Source organism: Pholcus phalangioides, unplaced genomic scaffold, assembly GCF_987345545.1.
Source record: "Pholcus phalangioides strain wild (caught in Gottingen) unplaced genomic scaffold, Ppha-v1.0 ptg000011l_1, whole genome shotgun sequence".
NCBI lineage: Eukaryota > Metazoa > Arthropoda > Arachnida > Araneae > Pholcidae > Pholcus > Pholcus phalangioides.
The window spans coordinates 61,409,033-61,430,995 of NW_028301604.1; the positions used below are offsets into that span (position 1 = coordinate 61,409,033).

At 35.3% G+C, this 21,963-nt stretch overlaps 1 protein-coding gene across 3 annotated transcripts in view; it reads right to left on the reverse strand.

Moving 5' to 3' along the window:
* Positions 1-21,963, reverse strand: part of LOC149080665 (protein FAM13A-like) — a 77,368-nt gene that overhangs the window by 41,590 nt on the left and 13,815 nt on the right. Inside the window, exons 1-4 of one of the 3 annotated variants that reach the window (XM_089239853.1) lie at positions 14,901-14,986; positions 8,743-9,118; positions 3,405-3,474; positions 1,579-1,744 (exon numbers count right to left, since the gene is read on the reverse strand). In XM_089239853.1, the coding sequence (XP_089095979.1) occupies positions 1,579-1,744; positions 3,405-3,455 (217 nt within the window). In that variant the 5' untranslated portion in view covers positions 3,456-3,474; positions 8,743-9,118; positions 14,901-14,986. Of the gene's footprint in view, positions 1-1,578; positions 1,745-3,404; positions 3,533-8,742; positions 9,119-14,900; positions 14,987-21,963 lie in introns of those variants that run through there. The other 2 variants (XM_089239851.1, XM_089239852.1) reach the window with 2 other exon arrangements.

Below are 21,963 nucleotides of genomic sequence, written 5' to 3' on the forward strand. Positions count from 1 at the left end.
AACTTGCCGCCCCCCCTAAATTTTTCTGCCCAGGGCAATAGCCCTCTCTACCCCCTCTAGTTCTGGCCCTGAGTACATGTACTACTTACAATTAGGAAAGTCTTGCACTGCAATTTGGTTCATTATTGGGATTATATACATTATCTGTGTATATCTATGCAGTACAAAAATAATAATGCTCTATATCAAAGCAACATTTACGTAAAAAAAGTTTGCGCAATGAGCTTAAGCAATGTCTTAACAATGTTGAAAATCATTATTTAAGTTTAGCAGTTGCCATCGGAAATGGTTTTTATAAATTGTGAAAATTCATACTCTTCTTCCAATATCAGGGGTCTGCGCCCAACCAAAATTTGGGCCCGTTTTCCAAACCGTTTACAAAATTACATCTGAAAAATGAACCCTTCACAAAATTCTGGACCTGAAAAACAGACCTTCACAAAATAAAAACTAATGAAACCATAAATTTGGAATTTCATTTCTTTTGTATATATTAACTAGATTACTTTGCTTCCTGCAAAATTACTTATTTTTCACAAAATTAATAATCCTTTTCACAAAAATAAGGGAAATTTTCACAAAAACTGGACCCTACAAAAAAGGTCTGGGCAGATGCCCGAATATTATACTCCAATTTAAAAGGTGTATAAATTTCTATGATCAAGTTATAAAATATATATATTTTTTATTCAAATATATTCTTAGAGGATACAACAGATCTAAAAGAAAGTAGATGGCAGCATGAGTATTCACAGCATTTTTTTTGCGTGCCTAAAATGAGTAATAACCTCGTACTAACCATCCCCCTTTCTCCTTCCTCTGGTTTTTATACCACCAAAGGGTATCTCATATGGGACATGACGGAAAGCGGAAAGAATAATACAGAACTCTCTCCATGGAAAGCGCTGCCAAACTTTGACCATATGACCCATATTTTACAGGACTTTTTTTTATCAATGCTTCCGAAAATTTTTCTTTCTAATGTATAAAAATTCATTTTAAAAAAAAGAAAAAGAAATTCAATGGTATTAAGTCGGTATTAATTTTCAGGGGGCACGCACCTATGTGTCTCCTTCATGAGCCACCGCTGCACCCACATTTCCTAACCCTTAAGTTTCAATGTATATAAGGATGTTTAGGTACTAGTAGTGTCTTAATTAAGTCTCAAGTTAGACATAAGTAGGGCAAGGCAAGTAAGGGAATCAAGTGTGAATTCTTTTGCTGTTGACCTCAAAAAGCTTTTCGACCTCTACTGTGACAATTACTTGTCAAATCATCATCTCTTACTTTTTCTTCATCAGTTTATTTGAAAAAAAGAAGATAATTGAAGTGAATTAAGAAAAATTGTCTTCCTTCCATTCATGGAGTTGCCTTGAGCATCACAAGTAGCAGGAATGAAACTAAAATGAAATTTTTTATACAAATAGACAAAGGGTAGTCCTCATTCAACTGATAAAATATATTAGAAATTTTAAAAAAGAATGTTCTTCTTGCATTATAGTTTTTGCTTTTATTAGTTTAATGTACTTGTTTTGTTGTAAATTTACAAAAAAAGGTAAAATAAACATGTGTACGCACCATATTTTTCAATATAACTGCATAAACGTAAAAGAATGAATGGGACATCTAAATTTGGTGCTACAGACATAAGCTGGTCAAGACAGGCTCCAAATACGCACATACTTCTAGGTTGCTCCATGGTTTCAATCAGCTGTTCTTTGGATCTAATGACTCCCATGACATTCTGAAAATTAGAAAAAAATTTCTTCTACCATGTATACGCATAAATTAATTTCAATAATTGAAATCTGAAATATCTGTAATCTCAAACAAAAATTAGCAAAATTCAGTTAATCTTAACATAGTTGCAACACACTCGGTGTTGTTAACACATTTTCATCAATACACACAGTGGTATCTGCATAAATACACAACAGTAGTTTGTTCTTGTAAGAAAGGGGTGCACAAATTTTCCAGGTCACAGGGCTAGATATGTGGTGTTTCTACCGCTTGTGGGCCAGAAACTGGAGTATAAAAAGTGACCATATGACACATTCTACAGGGCATTCGTTAATTTTTTCTATAAAATGTCCCGATTTTCAGCGAATTCCTATTCTTTTTTTATTAAAATAATGAATTGAGATAATTAGTGATAACTACCACATAACTTATAAATAGTTATAGTCATATGAATATATTCATTTCATTTCACAGATTTGTCAAACTTGTATGTTTTTTTGGAGAATCATATTTTAATCAATTGTGAGTTGCAGTAGATTTCTATTTCACGCCAATGGTGATTTTTCAGCAATTTTAATGATAACTGACAGCTTTACTCACCTTTGACAATTCCTTAGGAAAAAATTAGCAACTTTACTTTCTTTTGAAATTTTTTGGCAATAATTGGTGATGGCCTGTATGGATTCCGATTTTCCATATTTTCATGAAAGAAATGTAAAATGTAAACTTTTACTACTGATACTTTTTCATGGAACACCCTTGTGGACTAGATAAAATCCCTTGGCAGGCCAGAAGTTATGCACCCATTACAAGACATAAAAGCTTTTTTATTGCCACAAAAATGCTGGGGCAGACTGTTTCGTTTTAATCTAGATGTACCACAGTTTACACACTCTTTCCAGCACCTGTGACCATTGTTTAGTCACAGATGTTTTGCCTCAGACACACATTTCTCTATATTGACTTTCTTATTTCCCCCCATCAAAATTCTCATAATTTTGTACGCAGCAGAGACCAGTAGAATATGCAGAAGAGGGGTTCATCAGATTTTTTTCCCCCAAGGAGGGGAAGCTAGGTGGGAGGAGCAGGGATGGATCTTGAATCCTGCAAACTATGTGGCCACAGAAGGCGTCAACTGAAAGGAGCCAACTTTTTAGGATGCCAACTGAATGGGAGCGATTTTTTAGAGCACCAACTGAATAAATTTATATACATATTTATTTACTTACATTCTATCTTATTAGTATAATCAATATTACATAAACAATTTTTTGATCAATATATAAAATTTGAAAGGCACTTATGCAAAAGCTAGAGAAGTGTAACCATAGGTGCCGGAACCTAGGGGCTGAGACCATTTGAGCCCCCAATAAATTTTCTAAGGGGAGGGGGCTGAGCCCCCCCCAATAATTTCTGAAAAAACAATGCAATGCACCTTTCCTCTTCTGCGTACGTGCTTGAGTCCCATATATACGGGATGAACAGCAACTTTCAGCACCCTTATTGTTTTCTTCATGTTGGCGCCTCTGAGTGTAACCGATACAAAAAAGTAATAACTAAAACTAAATTATATACATTCAATATAATTATCAATATAAAAAAAAACACAAGTAACTTATATCACATGTAAAATGCTGGAAGAATAAAAATCAACACCTCAATACCTTTGCGATTTCTTCTTTCTCACAGAGTTCTGTAACAAATGGTTCTTTCATGCTGTCAGTTCCAATAAAACTATAATGGCAAGAGAATGTATGACAGCACAAATAGCAATGTAGAGAGAGCAGGTAAGCTTAAAAAAGAAAGTTGAAATCAATCAATCATTGAAGTGAACAGCTGAATGAAATTGATAAAATTTATAGAAATGGAGCATTCCTCCATAAAGTTTGATTTTTACAGTGCACTAATAACAGTAAGTTTCATAACAAATGTTACTAAAAGAATCTCTGCATTGCATATGCTTATGATAATTCTCTATCTTAATAAATATTTTAAAGTTTTTTGTTTCAAACTCCGAGTTTTTATATTCTATTGCTCACCAATGCTCATATCTACATTTAAACATTGAAAAAAAAAACTTATGAAAACTGAGATTTTATAGTGAAAATCAACCTCCAGTTATTTTGACCGGTATTGGTCCTTCTAGGTTGAATGAAATGTCGGTCCTTCTAGTGTTAACACCTTTGATAAAAGATATATGAAGTTAGCACTGTAAGGAGTATGAAACCTTGGATGATATCTTAGAATTACTGTAATTGATGTCATGCCTAGTGCAACTCTTTGGGTATGCAACAGAAGTGCGCCCCGGCACTCTGAGTAATAGAAATGAAAAAATAGATTACTTATATTTTTGTGGAAATGTTTAGAAAAAGCTAAATGATCAAGGGTTGAACACATGCCCCCTCTACCTCGAGTTTGATTTTATATATATTTAAGAGAAGGAAGTCAACACTTCACGTAATTCACGTAATAAATAAGTAAATAAGTAATTCACGAAATAAATAATTCTATATAGAATTAATAAAAATGTAAAATTAATGAAAACAATCATTCCATAACTAATGAAAATTCAGAGTTTTTGAAAGAATTTCCAAATTAGTGGGAAGTCTGATAATTTCAAAATTAATTCTGCACTCACGGTCCCCACATCCTGGGGCAAGGCGCCTAGGCTAGGATCTTTCACAGGCCCTTCTCTAATGAATTTATAGCATGAAAAACAAAAAAATTATGGTATTTGTCCCGGAGCCCTGTTAGCCCCACCATTGGGGGGGCTATGTCTACACATTTCCCCATATTGTCGACTCGAAGATGCCTAGGCACGTGAAAGGATCCTTGCTATTATTTTTGCACCATATTCCACGTCTGATAAGAGTAGCCCTTGTCATGTCTAATAATCAGTGGTGGCTCGTGGTCAGATATTCTGGGGGTGGGGGTGCAGATTTCAAAATATTTACTGCCATCTATCGGTGAAAACATGTAGTCAAGTATTTACAATTAGTAAAGTAGGCCTATTGCACTGCATTCAAAATTTTTGTTTTTGTATTGTTTTTCACATTATCTGTATATCTATGCAGTACGAAAATAATAGCTAATGGCTCTACTATTTATACTAATGATAATAGCTCTATCAACAAAATATTAACGTAAATTATTTGCGCAGTGAGCCTAATCAATATTTTAATAACATTGAAAATCATCCATCATTTAGGCTCAGCAGTTGACATCGGCAATGGTTTTTTGCAAATTGTGAAAATTCATACTGTTCTTTCAATATTATATTCTAATTTAAAAGGTGTATTATAATTTAACAATAAAGTTATAAATATATATTATTTTTTTATACTCAAATCTATTTTGATACAAAAGATACAACAGATTTAAAAAATAGAAGTTAGATGGCAGCATGTTTTTCAACGTGGCTAAAACAGACATAATAACCTTTGCTAACTATCCCCTTTCTTCCTCTTTTGCGTTTCTCAGTATTAAGGGTATCTCATATCAGCGCAAGACATACAGCGCCTAAAGAGGAAAGAATACAGAGCTCTGTCCATTTAAAGCTCCACAGAGCCTTGACCATATGATGTGTACTTTATGGGACACTTTTTTTTAATATCAGTGCCTTCCAAAAATATTTTTTCTAATTTACCAAATTCATTTGAAAAATAAATTCAATGGTATTAAGTTGGTGTCAAATTCATTTGAAGAATTAAATTCATGACTTGAAATTTTCAAGGGGGGCATGCAACTTTGCACCTCCTTCATGAGCCACCCCGGGTGGCTCATGAAGGAGAACGATAACTCACGAAGATAACACGATTATTTACTGAAACCATTCATGTAAATAATCGTAATCTATTGTTGAATCAGAGAACAAACTGTTAAGTATTGGTAGTCAACATTTGACAATTTTTATATTTCAGATCTGGATATTAATTTTAAGTAATCTAATAGAACATGAGGTAAAATGTAATTATGCATACCAAAGATTAGTCAATATTTAGCAAAGATCTTCAAGATAAGAGTTTATCTAAGACTTTCATGAGCTTGGCAATGATGTATTGAGCTTCAATTTTGTCTTGTTTTTACTCTTTGGTATCGTCCTGAAAGTTCTGCTTTTTAATAAGTTAACAATGGAAACAGGTTTGTGATTTTTGGGAAAACTTAATACAACTGTATTTGCAATTTGACACTAATCTATTGCCGAACTAATGCTGAATCGTAGGACGTTGTCCATATGAGCCTATTCAGCAATTCCATTTATACACAATCCTGAGAAATCTGAACGTCAAATTTCTGGATGTTGAATTGCAAGGCCTCACTGTACAGGGTGGGCAAAAAGTCTGTAGAAACTTCAAAAATTCATAACAGGAAAAATAACCAAAATAAAAAACGGTTTGCAGGGTTAGTATCGCTAGGTCATGGGAATTTTTTAAGACACAAAAAAACTAAAAAAAACGCCGATAGGTGGCGACTTCAGTGGAAATATGCAAATGAGACGGTTATAAGAACCTATGCTCCTAATCCACAATCAGTTCACCAATGTAAACAGTGTATGCAAATAAGGATACTGAGTGGGATAAAGCTTTGCTGGTTATTTTACGTGAACCAGGAATCAGCGACCATTGCTTGCGTAAATTCAGAGTTCAGAAGAATGTGAGGACTGGAGAAGGGCCTTTAACAGTGACAGGCCTCATAAAGCTTGTTCAGTGGTTTGAGAAAACTGGAACGCTGGAGGATTGTGTAAGAGCCGGACGACCATGTTTAAGGAAGGCACATTCGCTAAGTGTTTCAGCCGAAATGGGAGCATTAGTGCCCAAATCAGCTGCAGGGACCAGAAGTGCTTGTGAAGCTGCCAGATGCTTGGATTTACCACGATGCTGTATGCAATATTGTTCATGGAGTCCTTGATCTGTACCCATACAGATTGCAGTCGTGCCATGAACTTTTACCAGCGGATTCCTTCTACAGAGGGAAGCATTTGCGAGGTGGGCTTTCTCCAAAATCAAACAGAATCCCACCTGGGTCTTTAACATCTTTTGGACAGATGAAGCTCATTTTTTGCTTCATAGCAATGTTAATACCCATAACTGTCACATCTGGGCGACGTCTAATCCACGTGAATACACGCAGAAACCATTGCATTCCCCAAAAGTGGCAGTGGGTTTGTTCATCATAGGACCCTTCTTCTTTGAAACACAGTGCACAGTAAATGGGTGTAAAACTGCTATGGTGAATGCACAGAGTTATTTAACGCTTCTGCACGAGAAGGTTGTGCCATGTTTGCGTGAAAGAGATGCGCTTTGTACTGTCACGTTTATGAAAGATGGAGCAACTAGTCACACTGCTACTCCAGTCAAGGCATTCCTAATACAGACGTTCAAGGAAGACAAAATCATTAGCAGGAGTGGCAGGGTTCCCATGGCCTCTTCGGCCTCCAGATTTGGCACCGACAGACTTCTGGTTATGGGGGATATTTGAAATACCAGGTATATCGATCCGTTCCATCCAATCTGTCGGAACTGAAAGATGCTATCCGCAGAAAGGTGTCTTGCATACATCCGGACCTGCTGCACTCTGCCGTTGCTGGATTTGTGACTTGTAACACCCCTTATTGAGTGTTACATGCCCGGTTCGAATTATCCTAAGTTAAGGCAGACAACAAGTAGGAAACAAACAAGTTTGTTTTGTATCACTTCAATTGCTTTATTACATTTAATGGATTTCGTAAATTTACATTCACAGGTTAACCCTCAATTTATCGTTAAGAAAAATTTTACAATTAAGTTTTTTTTTCCAGTTCAAAAATTTCATTTTATTAGATATGGTTCAATCTCACCATAGGAAGTCTATATTCTGCTGAACATCACCTTTCCAGTTGTAGACCCAATGCACATCTATCCATGTTAGTAGAGCTAATTGAAGAACCAAGTTCCGGAGTTCATGGCAAGTCACCAGCAACCAACACTAGACTAAGATTTCTCAGAGATTAGAGATGAAAGTCCTCGGAAACTACTAAAGCCGACGTCTTAGAACACAGAATAACAGGACGTCTAGACGTTTCCATTGACACCTTCACCAATAATCCATTCGGGGTTTCATCATCCAGAGAAGGCTGATAGTTACTAGATTGGTGCTGTAAAACTCGTAAAAGGCTATTAGACTTTCATTTACACAACTTTTCATGATAAAATCATTTCCACCGAACCAGCCAGGAAATAGAGAACAAAAGTTTTCAAGTTATGACATGATTTTTTAGTTTAACGACCTCAGCCGATTGTTTTAAGCTAGCAAAACAAGAAGTTATTAGAGATAAAATGCAGTGATAAAAAAGAGGTGATTGTGACAACGTACAGCCAGTATTTAAATGGGAAACTCCTGGCTGCACGTGTCTAAACAAGTCAATCGGCTTCAAGGTAATTTCATTTACATATGATCGCAGGCCGGCATCATCACAATCGGCTTTGATCATTGCCACACGACCACCGCTGCAGACAAAAAAAAACATTTATGTATTTATGCGATGAAAATTTCAGACTTTTACGCCGAGGGCCCATGGATACATTACAGACTCACCTGTAATGTGTTATCCCTTGTGGTGGTGGTCATGTGGAACACATACTGCTGTAATAATCAATTTGGAGGCATTCTGTTCATTATTTGCATATCTTTTCTTTGACTTGTGGAATGTCAGCACTACCTATCGGCTGTTTTTTGAGGTTTTTCCTGTCTTAAAAAATTCCTGTGACCTAGCGATGCTAACTCGTTTTTAATTTCAGTTATTTTTCCAGTTCTTATGAATTTTTAAAGTTTCTACAGACTTTTTTTTCACCCAGTATTTAGAAATAGGGAAAACTAGTTACATAGTTTTTTGTTAAAAATACTAATCTTAATACAACAGTGAAAAGGTCATTTGGTCTGAAACACATATCTTTTTCATAATATCAATAGAAAATATAACACATTATGATAATAGAAAAAACAAATTTAAGAATGTAAACATACCCAATGATATAGGGTGCTAATTCCAAAAGCTTTACCACACATGCACTGATTGCGATAGTAATATAAAAAATACAACAAACCAGCACTAGTCTATCTTGCTATTTAAAAAAAAAACTGATAAAACACAGAAACCTCTAACTAAAAACCGAGGTTGGCTATGAAAAAACTGTGATCATGATCAACAAACATGGTAAAGTCTTCTATGGTTGTTTCAGAAATCTGCAAGACACCAGCCGCAATGATAGCATTCGAGAAGTAAGAAGCGTTTAAAAATTAGCTGTGGCTAAAAGCCACACCTAAAGCCAAGGAGCACAAGCTCTGGCCTAATAATTTTTTCCTTCTTCTTCCTCCTTCAAGCTGTAAAGCAATGGAAAACCTATAAAACAAAAAAATATTTGAAAGTAAAAATACAGACTAAATTTCTACATTCATTAATTGAGATTTGTTTTTAGTGCACGAGGTAAATTAAAATGAAATTGTTTTTATACAAAAACAAAAATCTCAATCAACAAAACATTCAGTTCCTGAAGTTACGTATTTTCCTCCGTATAATCCGCAGATTATTGGTTGAAAAAGTGGTTAAACATTAAAAAATGCAAATTATCTACTGCTGTGAACAATCTGCAGAAAATGATAATATCAGCCACTAAAAGATGGCTCTCCCAGTTATTGATTCAAAGGAAGCTCATATTCAAAAAAACTTAAAAGATGCCTGCAAAAATTGTGGTGCTTGTCTTTCAGTCATACCTGGTGGTTTGACCAAGAATTTACAGAATTCAGATTCAGGAATAAACAAGTCATTTAAAATCAAAATTAGAGCCTATTGGGAAAAGTTGGATGACTGAAGGAATTCATTCCTATACAAAAGGAAGAAATTTATGCCAAGCTTCCGATGCTGAAGTACGCCCGTGGGTTAGTGATGCCCGGAAGGACTAACTATAAAATAAAAGTTTTATAGAGTCCAGTCACAAAATATGGATTGTTACTTTGGACTCCAGTGATTTTACTCGGAAAATGAAAATCTTGATTACACTGACTCTTTCGAATTAAATGAAGAGCTGTTACGCATATTTAATTCAAATTAGTACGAATTTGAAAGTTTTTGGTTGAACTGTAAATTTTGTTTTGTGTATAAATAATGTTATTGTTTTGTAAATAAATTTCATTAATTAACATACCAATGAATTGATTATAGAACCACAATGTAAGTTTATATTTATTTTTTAAATCCTGCAGATAATACGGCGCTGTGGATTACATTTTTTTTTATAGTTATAGTTTTTTTTTCAAATTTTGCATCTCGATTATACACCACCACAGATTATACGCAGGAAAATACAGTTTGTAACAAGCAAGGACAACATGACAATACATGTGATTTCAATACATAAAAATTGACAAATATTATGTATTTCACTGACAGCATGAGATAAAATTGTGCAATGTGACTCCAACATCATATCAATTTACAACAATAAATCATGAAATGTAATAAAGGCACAGGTGCCGGAAACCTGCAGACCCCCCCCCCCATTAATGAAAATGCAATACCCCCCTCCCACGTACAGGCTCAAGTCCTGTATATACAGGCAGTGCCGTCTTAATGCATGGGCCCACCCGGGCACGGCCCGGGGGCCTCAACAGAACAGGGGCCTCACAAAAATGAGATTTGGTTGAAATTTGCTAGAATTTACCTTTTAGGGCCGCAGAAACATCAATTGGCCCGGGGGCCCATGATGCTCTTAAGACGGCCTTGTATACAGGATGACTGACAACTTTCAGCCCCACAAAGCAAAACACCAGACAGCCTGAAAAATAAGACATTGCTCCACAGACACACGAACATCAAAATATCATGGATAAAGGCACATGTGGGTTTGGGGGGCAATGATCGGCTGACCGCTATGCAAAGGAGGCCACAAAGAATGGCAACATCACAAGTGAAATCTACTTGCCAGCATCCACTCCCAAAGCCAGGCTATGGGGTGACATCATGGCAAATAGCCTGGGATGACCAGGAGGCTTCGGGATGATCCACGAAAAAGATTCTGTGCCGCATTAAAACAGGGAACAGCAAGTGGTGCAGAGAACTGATTAAGTTCATTACTGGACATGGCCTGTTCTCTGCTAACCTCAGAAGGTTCAAGTCCGTTCCCAACGATCGCTGCAGCTGTGGCGAGCTTGGAACAAAACTCCATCACGCCACATCTTGCCGACACACCAGAGTTCCACCTAAGAGTTCCCTCGGAAGCCATGGAAACAATATGGCCAATGTACCAGGTGTACAAGTATGAAATGCGGATTTCAGAAAACAGATGGTGCACCAATGCAGTTTGCGCTATAAAGATTTGACACTGCGCCATTTTGTTGTGTCATCAACAAGTGTCATACGAGCACGAGTGATAAATTGGAAAAGTGTGTACATAGTGTTGTATTGTTGTGTTCAATATGTCGAAAGTTATACTGAACAAAGAGCATTCGCGGACAGCATTAATTTTTTTATGACATGAATGTCGCTCTCCACTTGTTAATACAAGATATACAGTTGACTGGATGTTGTGAAGATATTTATTATTTTAGATGTTAATTTTTTAAGGAAGGAAAAAACTCATCTCTGCCCAGTGGCGTCGGAGCCGGGGGTGCTGTGGGTGCTCGAGCACCCACGGAAGTTTGTAGAGCGGGTTCGAGCACCCACAGAATTGATTCAAAAATCGAAATTTCCTATATGAATCTCAAGACGGGCACAGGTTCGAAACAGTTCCGACGCCCCTGTCTCTGCCTCTACCGGGAGTCGAACCCGGGTCCCTCGATTGTTCAGAGCACTCGTCCGGCAATCGAGGGACCCGGGTTCGACTCCCGGTAGAGGCAGAGATGAGTTTTTTCCTTCCTTAAAAAATTAACATCTAAAATAATAAATATCTTCACAACATCCAGTCAACTGTATATCTTGTATTAATTTTTTTGTTTTCATTTGAAGAAAACTGCTACTGAATCATACCGATTACTTCGAGAAGCTTATGGTGAACATGCTCCATCGCAAGATACGAGTGAATGATGGTTTCGGTTTTTCAAAAGTGGCGACTTCGATGTTGCAGACAAAGAACATGGAAAACCGTCAAAAAAAAAAAGAAGATGTGGAATTGGAAGCATTGTTGGATGAAGATGATACTACACAGACACAAAAACAACTCGCAGAGCAATTGGGCGTTAGTCAACAAGCTGTTTCCAATCGCAATGCCCCATGACAACGTGAAATGCTCCTTGACAATGTTCAATGTGCACTGCTCCATCACATACAGCAAAAGCGGTTCGCGGAACGTTGGAAGCACTCAGCTGGAAGTTCTACCCTATGCGGCTTACTCACCAGACTTGGCTCCTTCCGATTACCACTTGTTTGCATTGATGGGTCACACACTTTCTGAGCACCGCTTTGGTTCATACAAAGATGTGAAAAAATAGCTCGATAAATGGTTCGCAGCAAAAGGGGAAGATTTTTACTGGCGTGGTATTCACAAATTTCAGGAAAGATGGGGGAAATGTATAACAAGCAATAGAGCATACTTTGAATAAAGCACTTTTTATCATTCTTCCAAATTTAACGTGTTTTTAAAAAAAAAAAAATCCACATTGCATACTTGTACACCTGGTATTAAAAAGATCAGAGCCGACAAGAAGACTGATCAGGCTTGTCAGATTCCTGCAAAAAAACCCGGACAAAGCTAAGATGATCGGGCCGAATCAGGATGAGAGGCTCAGCACCATTGCTGTGCAGCCAAGATGCTCGGACAGGTTGGCAGGAAGATATTAACGAAATGTCAAAGAATCAGACTCTGACTGATTGCACATGTCTCCTGACCAAGCTGGACCCAAGCAAGTCTGGTACTGAAGACCCCCCCCCCCCCACCTACCCCAACGAATGTTCCCTTGTATAGTTGCTCATTTGTTTAATTACCTATTCCAGGGTTTAAAGCATTTGTGATGGCACATTGAGAATGTCCAATTGTATTTTCTATATACATTTTAGTATACATCTTATTTGCATCTCTGTACCCCATGGCATTTTTTCTACAGATGAGGTAGTTGTAAAGAGGAAACATTTTTATTGGTTTGTTATCCAATGATGTAAAAAAAAGTGGTTTGCATAAAGTAATGCTCTAACTGTACACTACTGTAAAATGGTGGAAATAAAAATATCTTATATTTCTCTGTCCTCCTGGAATTCACAAAAATATTAAAATATCAAAAACTATGTCTCAGATGTCCTTGTAATTTTACTCACAATTATAAAAAATATGGCCGGTACATGTACTTAAGTTTCATTATTGTGGAAATATTCTTTCAGTTTTTTTTTGTGAATATGTATAGTGTCTTGTAATTATGTCGCACACTGTAAGTTATCTTTCAATGCACAGAGCAATAATACAACACGATTACATTTTCTCATATTCCTAATGTAATGATGATATATTATTGTTCATAGGGCACAATTGTCAGGGTTGGACAGCTGGGCCAAACATGCATTTTGGCATTTCCAATCAATGTTGAAGTAGTAGTTAAAAGTGGCTTTGGAGCTTGTTCTCTCCTCTGTTCTTCCCTAGTTACGGTCCTGGCAATAATGGTAAAATTCAAAAAAATTTGCTTTTTTGAAATGACAAAGACAAAATATTTTGTTTCTATTAATTGTTATTATGGAATTAGATTGGAGGTCTAAAAGATGGACATCTGACAAATTACTTTCCTGAAGGATAAAAAAAAACCCCATTATTTTGAACAAGTAAGAGATGTCTTATAAGTTCATAATCTACAAATAAAATAATATATATGTTTGATCTGTGGCTCTATTGTAGACCATGAATGGTATACAAGGCCCCTTCCAATAAATGCTCACGATTTATATATATACTTCAAAAAAATTAAATGTATTTTTTTTATGTTTTAGTAAATCTTGTACGTCACAATTTAATATTTTATTTATGCTGGTAAATTTTTCTTTCAGGAAGAATCTGTTCTTTTAAAATTATTTTATTAGCTATAATTTGCTACAAAATAAAAAAAAAAGGCAAATCAATATAACTGAAATTCTGAAATACAAACTCTTGACATCTCAGCTTAATTTTTTAACCCCTTCACAATCAGGGACATAATATTGCGTCCCAAAATGCCAGTGCAATATATTCAATCCGACTGTTTCATCAACCTTTTTTTCCTTATCCCGAAGCTTTATTGCAACCCTAAGAAACAAAGTTGTGTGCATGTTTTCCCTGCCTCTGTTCTCCTCAGCTTCCCCCCATTCTCCATGCAACCCCCCCCCCCCACACACACACACACAACATATCTTTCTCAGAACTAATCATTCTGTTATATACTGTACACAGAAGTGAGAAAGAGAGCATGTAGGTGAGAAAGAAAAGAGAAAGGTACTGTACATCTCTCATCTACCCGTAACTCTCTTACCTAATTATCTACTGTCTGTACTGTTCCTCCACACCCTCATTGATTTTTATCCTCTTTTTTCCTACTTGAACGTGAGAATAAGGCTGCCGTATTTATCGCCTATACGTCTAATACAGATCATTCAAATTTATCGCCAACAGCTTGTACGCGAAGGGTTTAAGCTTTCAGGTAGGCTTCTTTTTTTTCCTCCTTGGTTTGATGAAATGAGAGACACATTTCAATGAAATCGATTGATATTAATTTCTTCACATATGGAAAGAAGAAATAAAGTTCGCTTTAATTTCGCATAAATTTTCATAAACAGCTTCAAGAACCGGATAGTGAGAATCCCTGCCGGTTTTTCGCATAGCGAGTTATTGAATAAATTAAATTCCCTAATAAATTGATTACGACAAAATAAATTTCAAATAAATACTATATTTAACAACGTAAAAAGGTTAAAACAACGATTCCAATCTGACGCACTGCAGAGATCATGATATAAAATAAAGACTAATGAAGAAATTTTTGTTTGTTTACAATGCACCAAGGGATATTTAAATACCGATCAAGTCGCGATCAATGTTCGCGAAAAAAGATAAACAATAACAGTGAGAATAACTTTCGCAAATAATTAAAAATTGTCACTGAATAAATCAGTCAATAATAATAGTCAATTTTTGATCACGAAAATATTTGTAAATTATAGTAATTCCTTCACCTACCGGCAATCACTTGCTGCACTGTGGAGGGCGGGAGCGGGTAACAGAATGATGTAACAAATATGGCTGACTAATGTACAGGGAAGACGTAGAGCAACTACTACTCAAGATGCTGGCATATTGGCGAGATTTTACACGAGTTCATAAAGCCAATTGGAAGTCGCCAAAAAATAACAGTTTTCCAAGGTTTCTAGAATATATACTAGAATATTTCTAGAAAAAGTTTTCGTTCTCTCTCTCTCTCTTTTTTCCGATTTCTAATTTCATTTTTATATCGTCTCTCTCTCTGTCAGTATATGATTTCTCTCTACAGTAGAACTTCTCGATAACGGACACCCATGAAACCAAGGGCGTAGCGAGGGGAGGGGGACTTGGGGGTCTATTCCCCCCCAAAATGAAAGTGGTCCCCCCCCCCCGAACGAAATTTCTGGCTACGCCCCTGCATGAAACCAAAACTTTTGTCCGCTATTGGAGAGGTACGATATACAGAACCTCGTTTATACGACTTTCACATTTATACGACGTTTGGCTTCGATTGCTTTTGTTTCTTATATGTTACTGTGTTTTTAAAGTGATACACCCGTGGTTATGCATAATCACCAATCGTCTCGATAAAGAAAGTTTGATTAAATTTTAGTGCATTTATATCACTTTTACCGGTCATTATTGATCACTTTGTTTTTCCAAATAAAGTGTGATAAATATGAAAAATTTATAACCTTTCTTCTCTTCATTAAACCCATTAATTATTTTTATCCGTACACATGGTATGTACACTACACATATTTTGCAATAAAAATTAAAATAAGTGTGAAGAAGAAATAAACGTTCATAACAACATTATCAGCAGGGCCGGATTAAGATCCTTCAGGGCTCTAAGTACTTGAGTAAATTTGGTGCCCCCCCCCACACTTTTAACGTTTGAAGGCTAATAACTTTTACTTTCAGACATTCTTTACGTTTAGTTTTTTTTGGCGAGAATTGACAATATCGGATATTGCCAATTCTCTCCATGGTGACCGTACGTGCTGTATTTTCTATCTTATTCATTTGTGAAAAAAAAAAATAAGTGAAGTTTTTTCCACCTCCATATATTCATTTTATGGTAAATATACCATACATATTGTGTACTAAAAAATTGAGAAAACACAAGGGCCACCGCGCTGGTTGGAACGTATTCCTCTTATCTGATGAAATTGTTGTAACTTGTTTTCTTTGGACTTAACGCATTCGTACTTACTCTTACCTCTCTAATTCTTGATTCACGGGCTTAATTCGTTAGATTAGTGCTGCCGAGATCCATGTTCTGTTTGTAATAGGGCCTCTAGCACTGGGGACCCGATATGAAAATATTATTTTTTTTTACACCATAAATTTACTATAGAGGGACCTCTGGAAAATTCTGGCGCGTAAGGCAACACCTTCTATAGCAGAAAGCCTCTGCGAACCTTTGACGTCACTGAAGTCGTCCATTTCACCTGCAGTCATTGGATATAGCAATCCGACGTATGCGAAATCTTTACCTTTTCTTGCAATATATTCAATGACTATAGGTGAAATGGGCGACTTCAGTGACGTCACGAGCTTCGCGTGGAGGATTTCTACTATAGAAGGTGTTGCCTGAGGTCCCACCGAAGACCCCGGCATACGGATCAAACCCCTTTTAGTCACGGACTGAGATACGGTGCGAGTCCTCTTCAAACCAAAACTACTGACATTCCTAGGAAAAATGAAAAAAAAAAAAAAAACACGTTCTTGACCAAAAATAGAAAGAATGAGGATTTTTTGAGAAGGAATTTCGAAAAAATTCCAGCATACCTCGGATTATCAGGAACTTTGAATTTTCGGGACTCGAATTATTGAGACTCTACTGTACCTTATTTTTGGTTATAATCACTATCATCGGGTACTTCTTTCCTCCAGATATATTTTCCGAGTTCGTTTGTAATCTAGATCTGGTAGCGTTTCTACGGTGGGTGAAACTACACAGTTGATCCACTTACGATCCATATACGAATATACCCGCAGATCTGCAAGTTCTAAGTTCATGTTCTTATTCTGTATAACTTGGCTTACTCGGTGCCTTCTCGACGCCGGGACCACCCGGACACGCCTCGAGGAAAGTGCCGAGAGGGACTCGAGACAATTACATCTAGTTACAATTTTCGAGAGTAATAAGTATGCAAATTGGACGGGGCAAGTATTTTCAGCTGGGGGGGGGGGGAGGGTTCTGAAAAATCGCTTTGCCCGGGGGCCCATCAAAAGCGTACACAGGATCGACCAGGGGCACAAGGAATCTTTCCAGAGAAATTTTGAGTTATTAACCTTCAAAAAAAGCATTTTAAATTATCCGATATTAATTTTTGGAAACATATAAAAGTATTTTCTTTTGCTATTTTAATTCTTTTTACCCAAATATTTTTAATCGTCATTTGGATGGTACGGGGCCCCTACCTGCGTAACTATTTGAAGCCTATGATAAGAATGCCCTGGGTTTACTTTATGGAAATTTTGCCACATCTCATTCCAAAAACTCAGCATTAACGTGAACTCTAGTTTACAATATTATTAGGTTCTCTAGATTTAAGATTTCAATATTGTTGCTGTGGAAATAGCATGTGCGTCTCATCTTGTGTTAAAGAGGAATTTTAAGATACTTTCATTTCCAATATGATCTCTGAGGATTTTCTACCGAATTGTTGATACTGTGAAAAAAATTGTACATTAATAAAAAATATAATTTGATAACTTTTTGGGATGCCCCTTTTCTCCTGATGCCCTAAGCACGTGCTTATTTCGCTTAATGGTTAATCCAGCCCTGATTTTCAGTTACGTTGGTGGCGTTGAATTTACAGATTATTAACCTGGGTGCAGGGCCGTCTTAAGAGCATTATGGATCCCCGGGCCAAGTGATTTTTCTGAGGCCCTACCTGGAAAATTCTCGAAAAATTTTACTTCTCGTTTTTCTGAGGCCCCTCTTTTCTTGAGGCCCACACGTTAAGACGGCACTGCTTGGGTGACCTTAGGGAGCGGGACAAGGTGCATCAGAAGCATTGTCAGTAATGTTGGCAAACAAAACCAACATTACTATTTGGAATCAGCATCCTGGACCATAGTTATGTTTAGTTAATCAAGTAATTTATTGACGGATTATATCATATTTATCAATACGAGCTCTTGGGATTATACATAATTACCGTTGAGTATGATAAATTCTCTCGATTTATGAACAAAAACCACCAATACCAATCTTTGCCATCAAATGTCATTCGATGTAATTCAAATCGAAAGTAGTCGAGTCATTATCTAGTAGAAATTTTATATGCTAGAAAGAAGTAAAGGGCACACCATGTTCGTTTTCGTCAATATTGAGATAACGCCATTAATTTATAGAACTTTCGTTACACTTCACGCTGGTATAGAACACCAGGTCCCATTTCAATAAAAACAGATGTTCATTTTATAAAAAAAACGAGCCTCATAAAGACATACTAAAAAAAATCTTTTATCAGGCTCCCCTGAAAAATTTCGCTTTTATGACATGGTTACCTCTGGCATATAGAACTAAAAAAAAATTAAAACATTCTAATATAATTTCATGAAAATTATATTTCTCATGAATATAAAGATAACGATGACTTTAACATCTTAAAATACTAAAGGAAAAAATGAGTATATGGCCAAATATATATGAGTATAAAGGATGAATCTAGTAATTGTAGTTTTTAGACGCTCATAGTTGGGAGACTTCGGGCGGAATTTGATGGAATATTTTGCGATATGAGCTTCTTACACAATCAATAACTGGAAGGCTAACGACCATATGATGAGAAGTGAAAAATATAACTATAACATATATTATATATTAATTAAGTCTTCAAAGTAATTGATTATTCAAATCCAATATGACATTTATCCGATAAGTAGGAAGACAATTATTTCATAATATATAAAAATGAAGGCTTATTACTTTTCCAATTTTTCTCAACGTTATACTCCATGATTGCATGAGTAATCAACCAGATTATAGAAATAACCGTGATATGATGCCTCCAACAACATCCTTGTAGTGACAATCGAAGAAAAACACTGGAGCTTAGAACAGTAAATGCGATCATAAATGTTTAATTGACAATATTACATAGGGACGAAGGTTGTTTAGGGTTATAAAAAAAAAAGGGTTCATATACACATATGGACTCGCTAGCTTAATGATATGTTAGAAACTGCTGTTTTGGAAATCGGAAGAAAAGAAACAGTGAAGCAATATCACTTCTTTTATGTGTTTAAGCTGTTTTGACAGCGCAAAAGATTTTTTCAGAGTGAATCATGATGAAAGCAGTACGCATTCTCAATCACAAGTATTACCTAATTCGTCTGCTGTTTTTTTTTAAATAATTTTGTAATTGAATTGATGAAAGAATGGAGAGAGATTACTTGTATTTTTAATTACAAGATCTTAGTAGGTTTTTTAATATTAAAATAAAAAAAAAGGCTGGTCCGGTTAATCGATTAATCGTGTCGGTTAATCAATCAATTGTTAATCCTAGTTAAAAATTTCAGTCGATCAGTTAATCGACTCGATCAATCCGATCAAAATTCGATTAAAATTTTTATTAAAAGTAATAATTTAACTTGATTTATTTGACTAAACCGATTAAATGTCTTATAAATTATGTTCCTATACATAACATTTCAAATAAGTGACAGTATTTAAAAATATTTGAATTAATATTTTGATCAAAGTTTTCGACATGAGGAAACACAAGTCTATTCAACGAAAACTAGTGATGATTTCTAAAATCACTGATTAAAAAAAAACGACAAGGTCCAAGTTAAGAAATTCCAGGATATGACAAGCATGTTTAGCATATCGCCTCTTTTATACCAAGGACATGAATGTGCAAATTTTCACTTTTGAGTTTATAAGCTGGTTGGATCACTTATTTTGTTAAGGTTTGCCAGAGAGACCAAATGCGTATCCCCTATTGAAACATATTTTACAACACATTTTAGGAGAACAACTTTCATAGAGTAATAAGTTCTAGAAATTTGCACATTCATGTTTCTGGTAAACGGGGACGATATTAAGATACTTCAAGAGGGCGGCCTTTATTTCTTAATCTATTTCTATATTTGTTTACATCCATTCAGTGGATAGATGCGTAAAAAATGAATAGAATATATTTTTATACCATCAATTAATATATGAGGGGTTCACAACCATAAAGAATATTATTTATACATAATATTATCTATTTTATCTATCTACAATAATATTATCTATTTTATCTATCTACAATAATGTTATCTATTTTATCTATCTACAATAATATTATCTATTTTATCTATCTACAATAATGTTATCTATTTTATCTATCTACAATAATGTTATCTATTTTATCTATCTACAATAATATTATCTATCTTACCCCTCATATATACTTATATTATATGAGGGGTTCACAACCATAGTAGACCAAGTCCATTTATCTTTATTACGGATAATAACACCTTAAAGTTTTTTGTAAAAGCATGGCACTAAAAAATGATAGTTTTAACCGAATTTTGTCATATTTAATTCCTTTGCCCACTTGGAACTGAATTAATTATCTATCAAAGACTTTAAGTACTTGGTCTACTATGGTTGTGAACCCCTCATACAGTTATCAACACTACGTTTGCTATAAATGAATAGTATTTGAAAATATTCGATTAAAATTCGATTAATCGCTTAAAATTCTTTGATTAAGCAGTTAAAAATTTTAATCGATTCCCAGCCCTAATAAAGAAGATTCATTAAATGGTTAAAATCAAAACTTCAGTTTTTCTGGCACTAAAATCGAAATCGTAAATCGTGATAAACATTGTCATATATTCTTTTATTCGGGATAACGCTTCGGGGTAAAAAACGGTCTTTTTTGATTGTCGTCACTCATCGGTAAAGTAGATCGTTAATACTTGAATTTATTAATATTTGACATTCTAGAAGATGATGTCTTGCAGAGAAATTTTGAAATTCCTGTGTGAAAGCGGAATGGTTGGCACATCTAACTCACTTTCGAATTTTAATGAGAGGTAATACTGTATTTGTTGTACTGTAGTGTTACAAAAGTAATATGATACTATTAAAATTTTTTTGAGTTTAAATGTAATTCCGATTTGAAACAACAAAGGTCTTTAGATAGCAGTCAATCATTTGAGTCGAATTATTTTGTCGAAAAAAGGTCTATAAGGATAAATCATTGTTCCAAATTAGAAAAATTCAAATAATTTGATATTGAGGAAATTAACAATATATATATTTTTGTGTATTATTTTAGAATGTAAACAATATTTATTCTGATCATATTACAAAAGCTAACACTTTTTTCCAACAATTTTTGCATAGATCAAAAGAATTATGGGTTTTTTTTAAGATGAATTCATCACATAGATTCTCAAAAATATATTTTAATTAACAATTTCTTCGATGTTGAACACTCATTTTACTGGAAAAATTTACTCAGATGAACTTTCATTTTTCAATTGATGTGGAATGTCACTTCTTAATTATTGCTTATTCAACAGAGATTTAAGAATATTAAACAGAAACATTGTCGAATACATCAGAGCTATCTGCTTGAGCTGGAAATAGATTCTTCAGTCATAGGATGAGTATGATTATAAGTATTAGGTGTAGAAGAGACGGTTTTCATCTTGAAGAAAGGAAAGGGTATGTATATAAGTGGCGGAGAGAATTTTATGCACTGCTTAGACTACACGCGAAGTAATTCATCATGTTGTTGAATTTCTTGGAAGAATGCCCTTTTCTATTTTAATGCGCATTCACTAGCTAGTCATAGCCATGGCTACTGGCACGTGGGTATTTTTTGCTTTTATTTTTATGTCCTGTTTTTATTTTATTTTGGCGCTGCTATATTTCCTTCTTTAAACAAGAATTTTCAGACTTCCTGTATCTTGTATAGATTGCGTAAACCTCTCTCACTCTCTATCTGTCACAATACACACATTTCGAATGCGAAGCAAATAAAAGTATATACACATGGTGATGCGAGTTTCATAC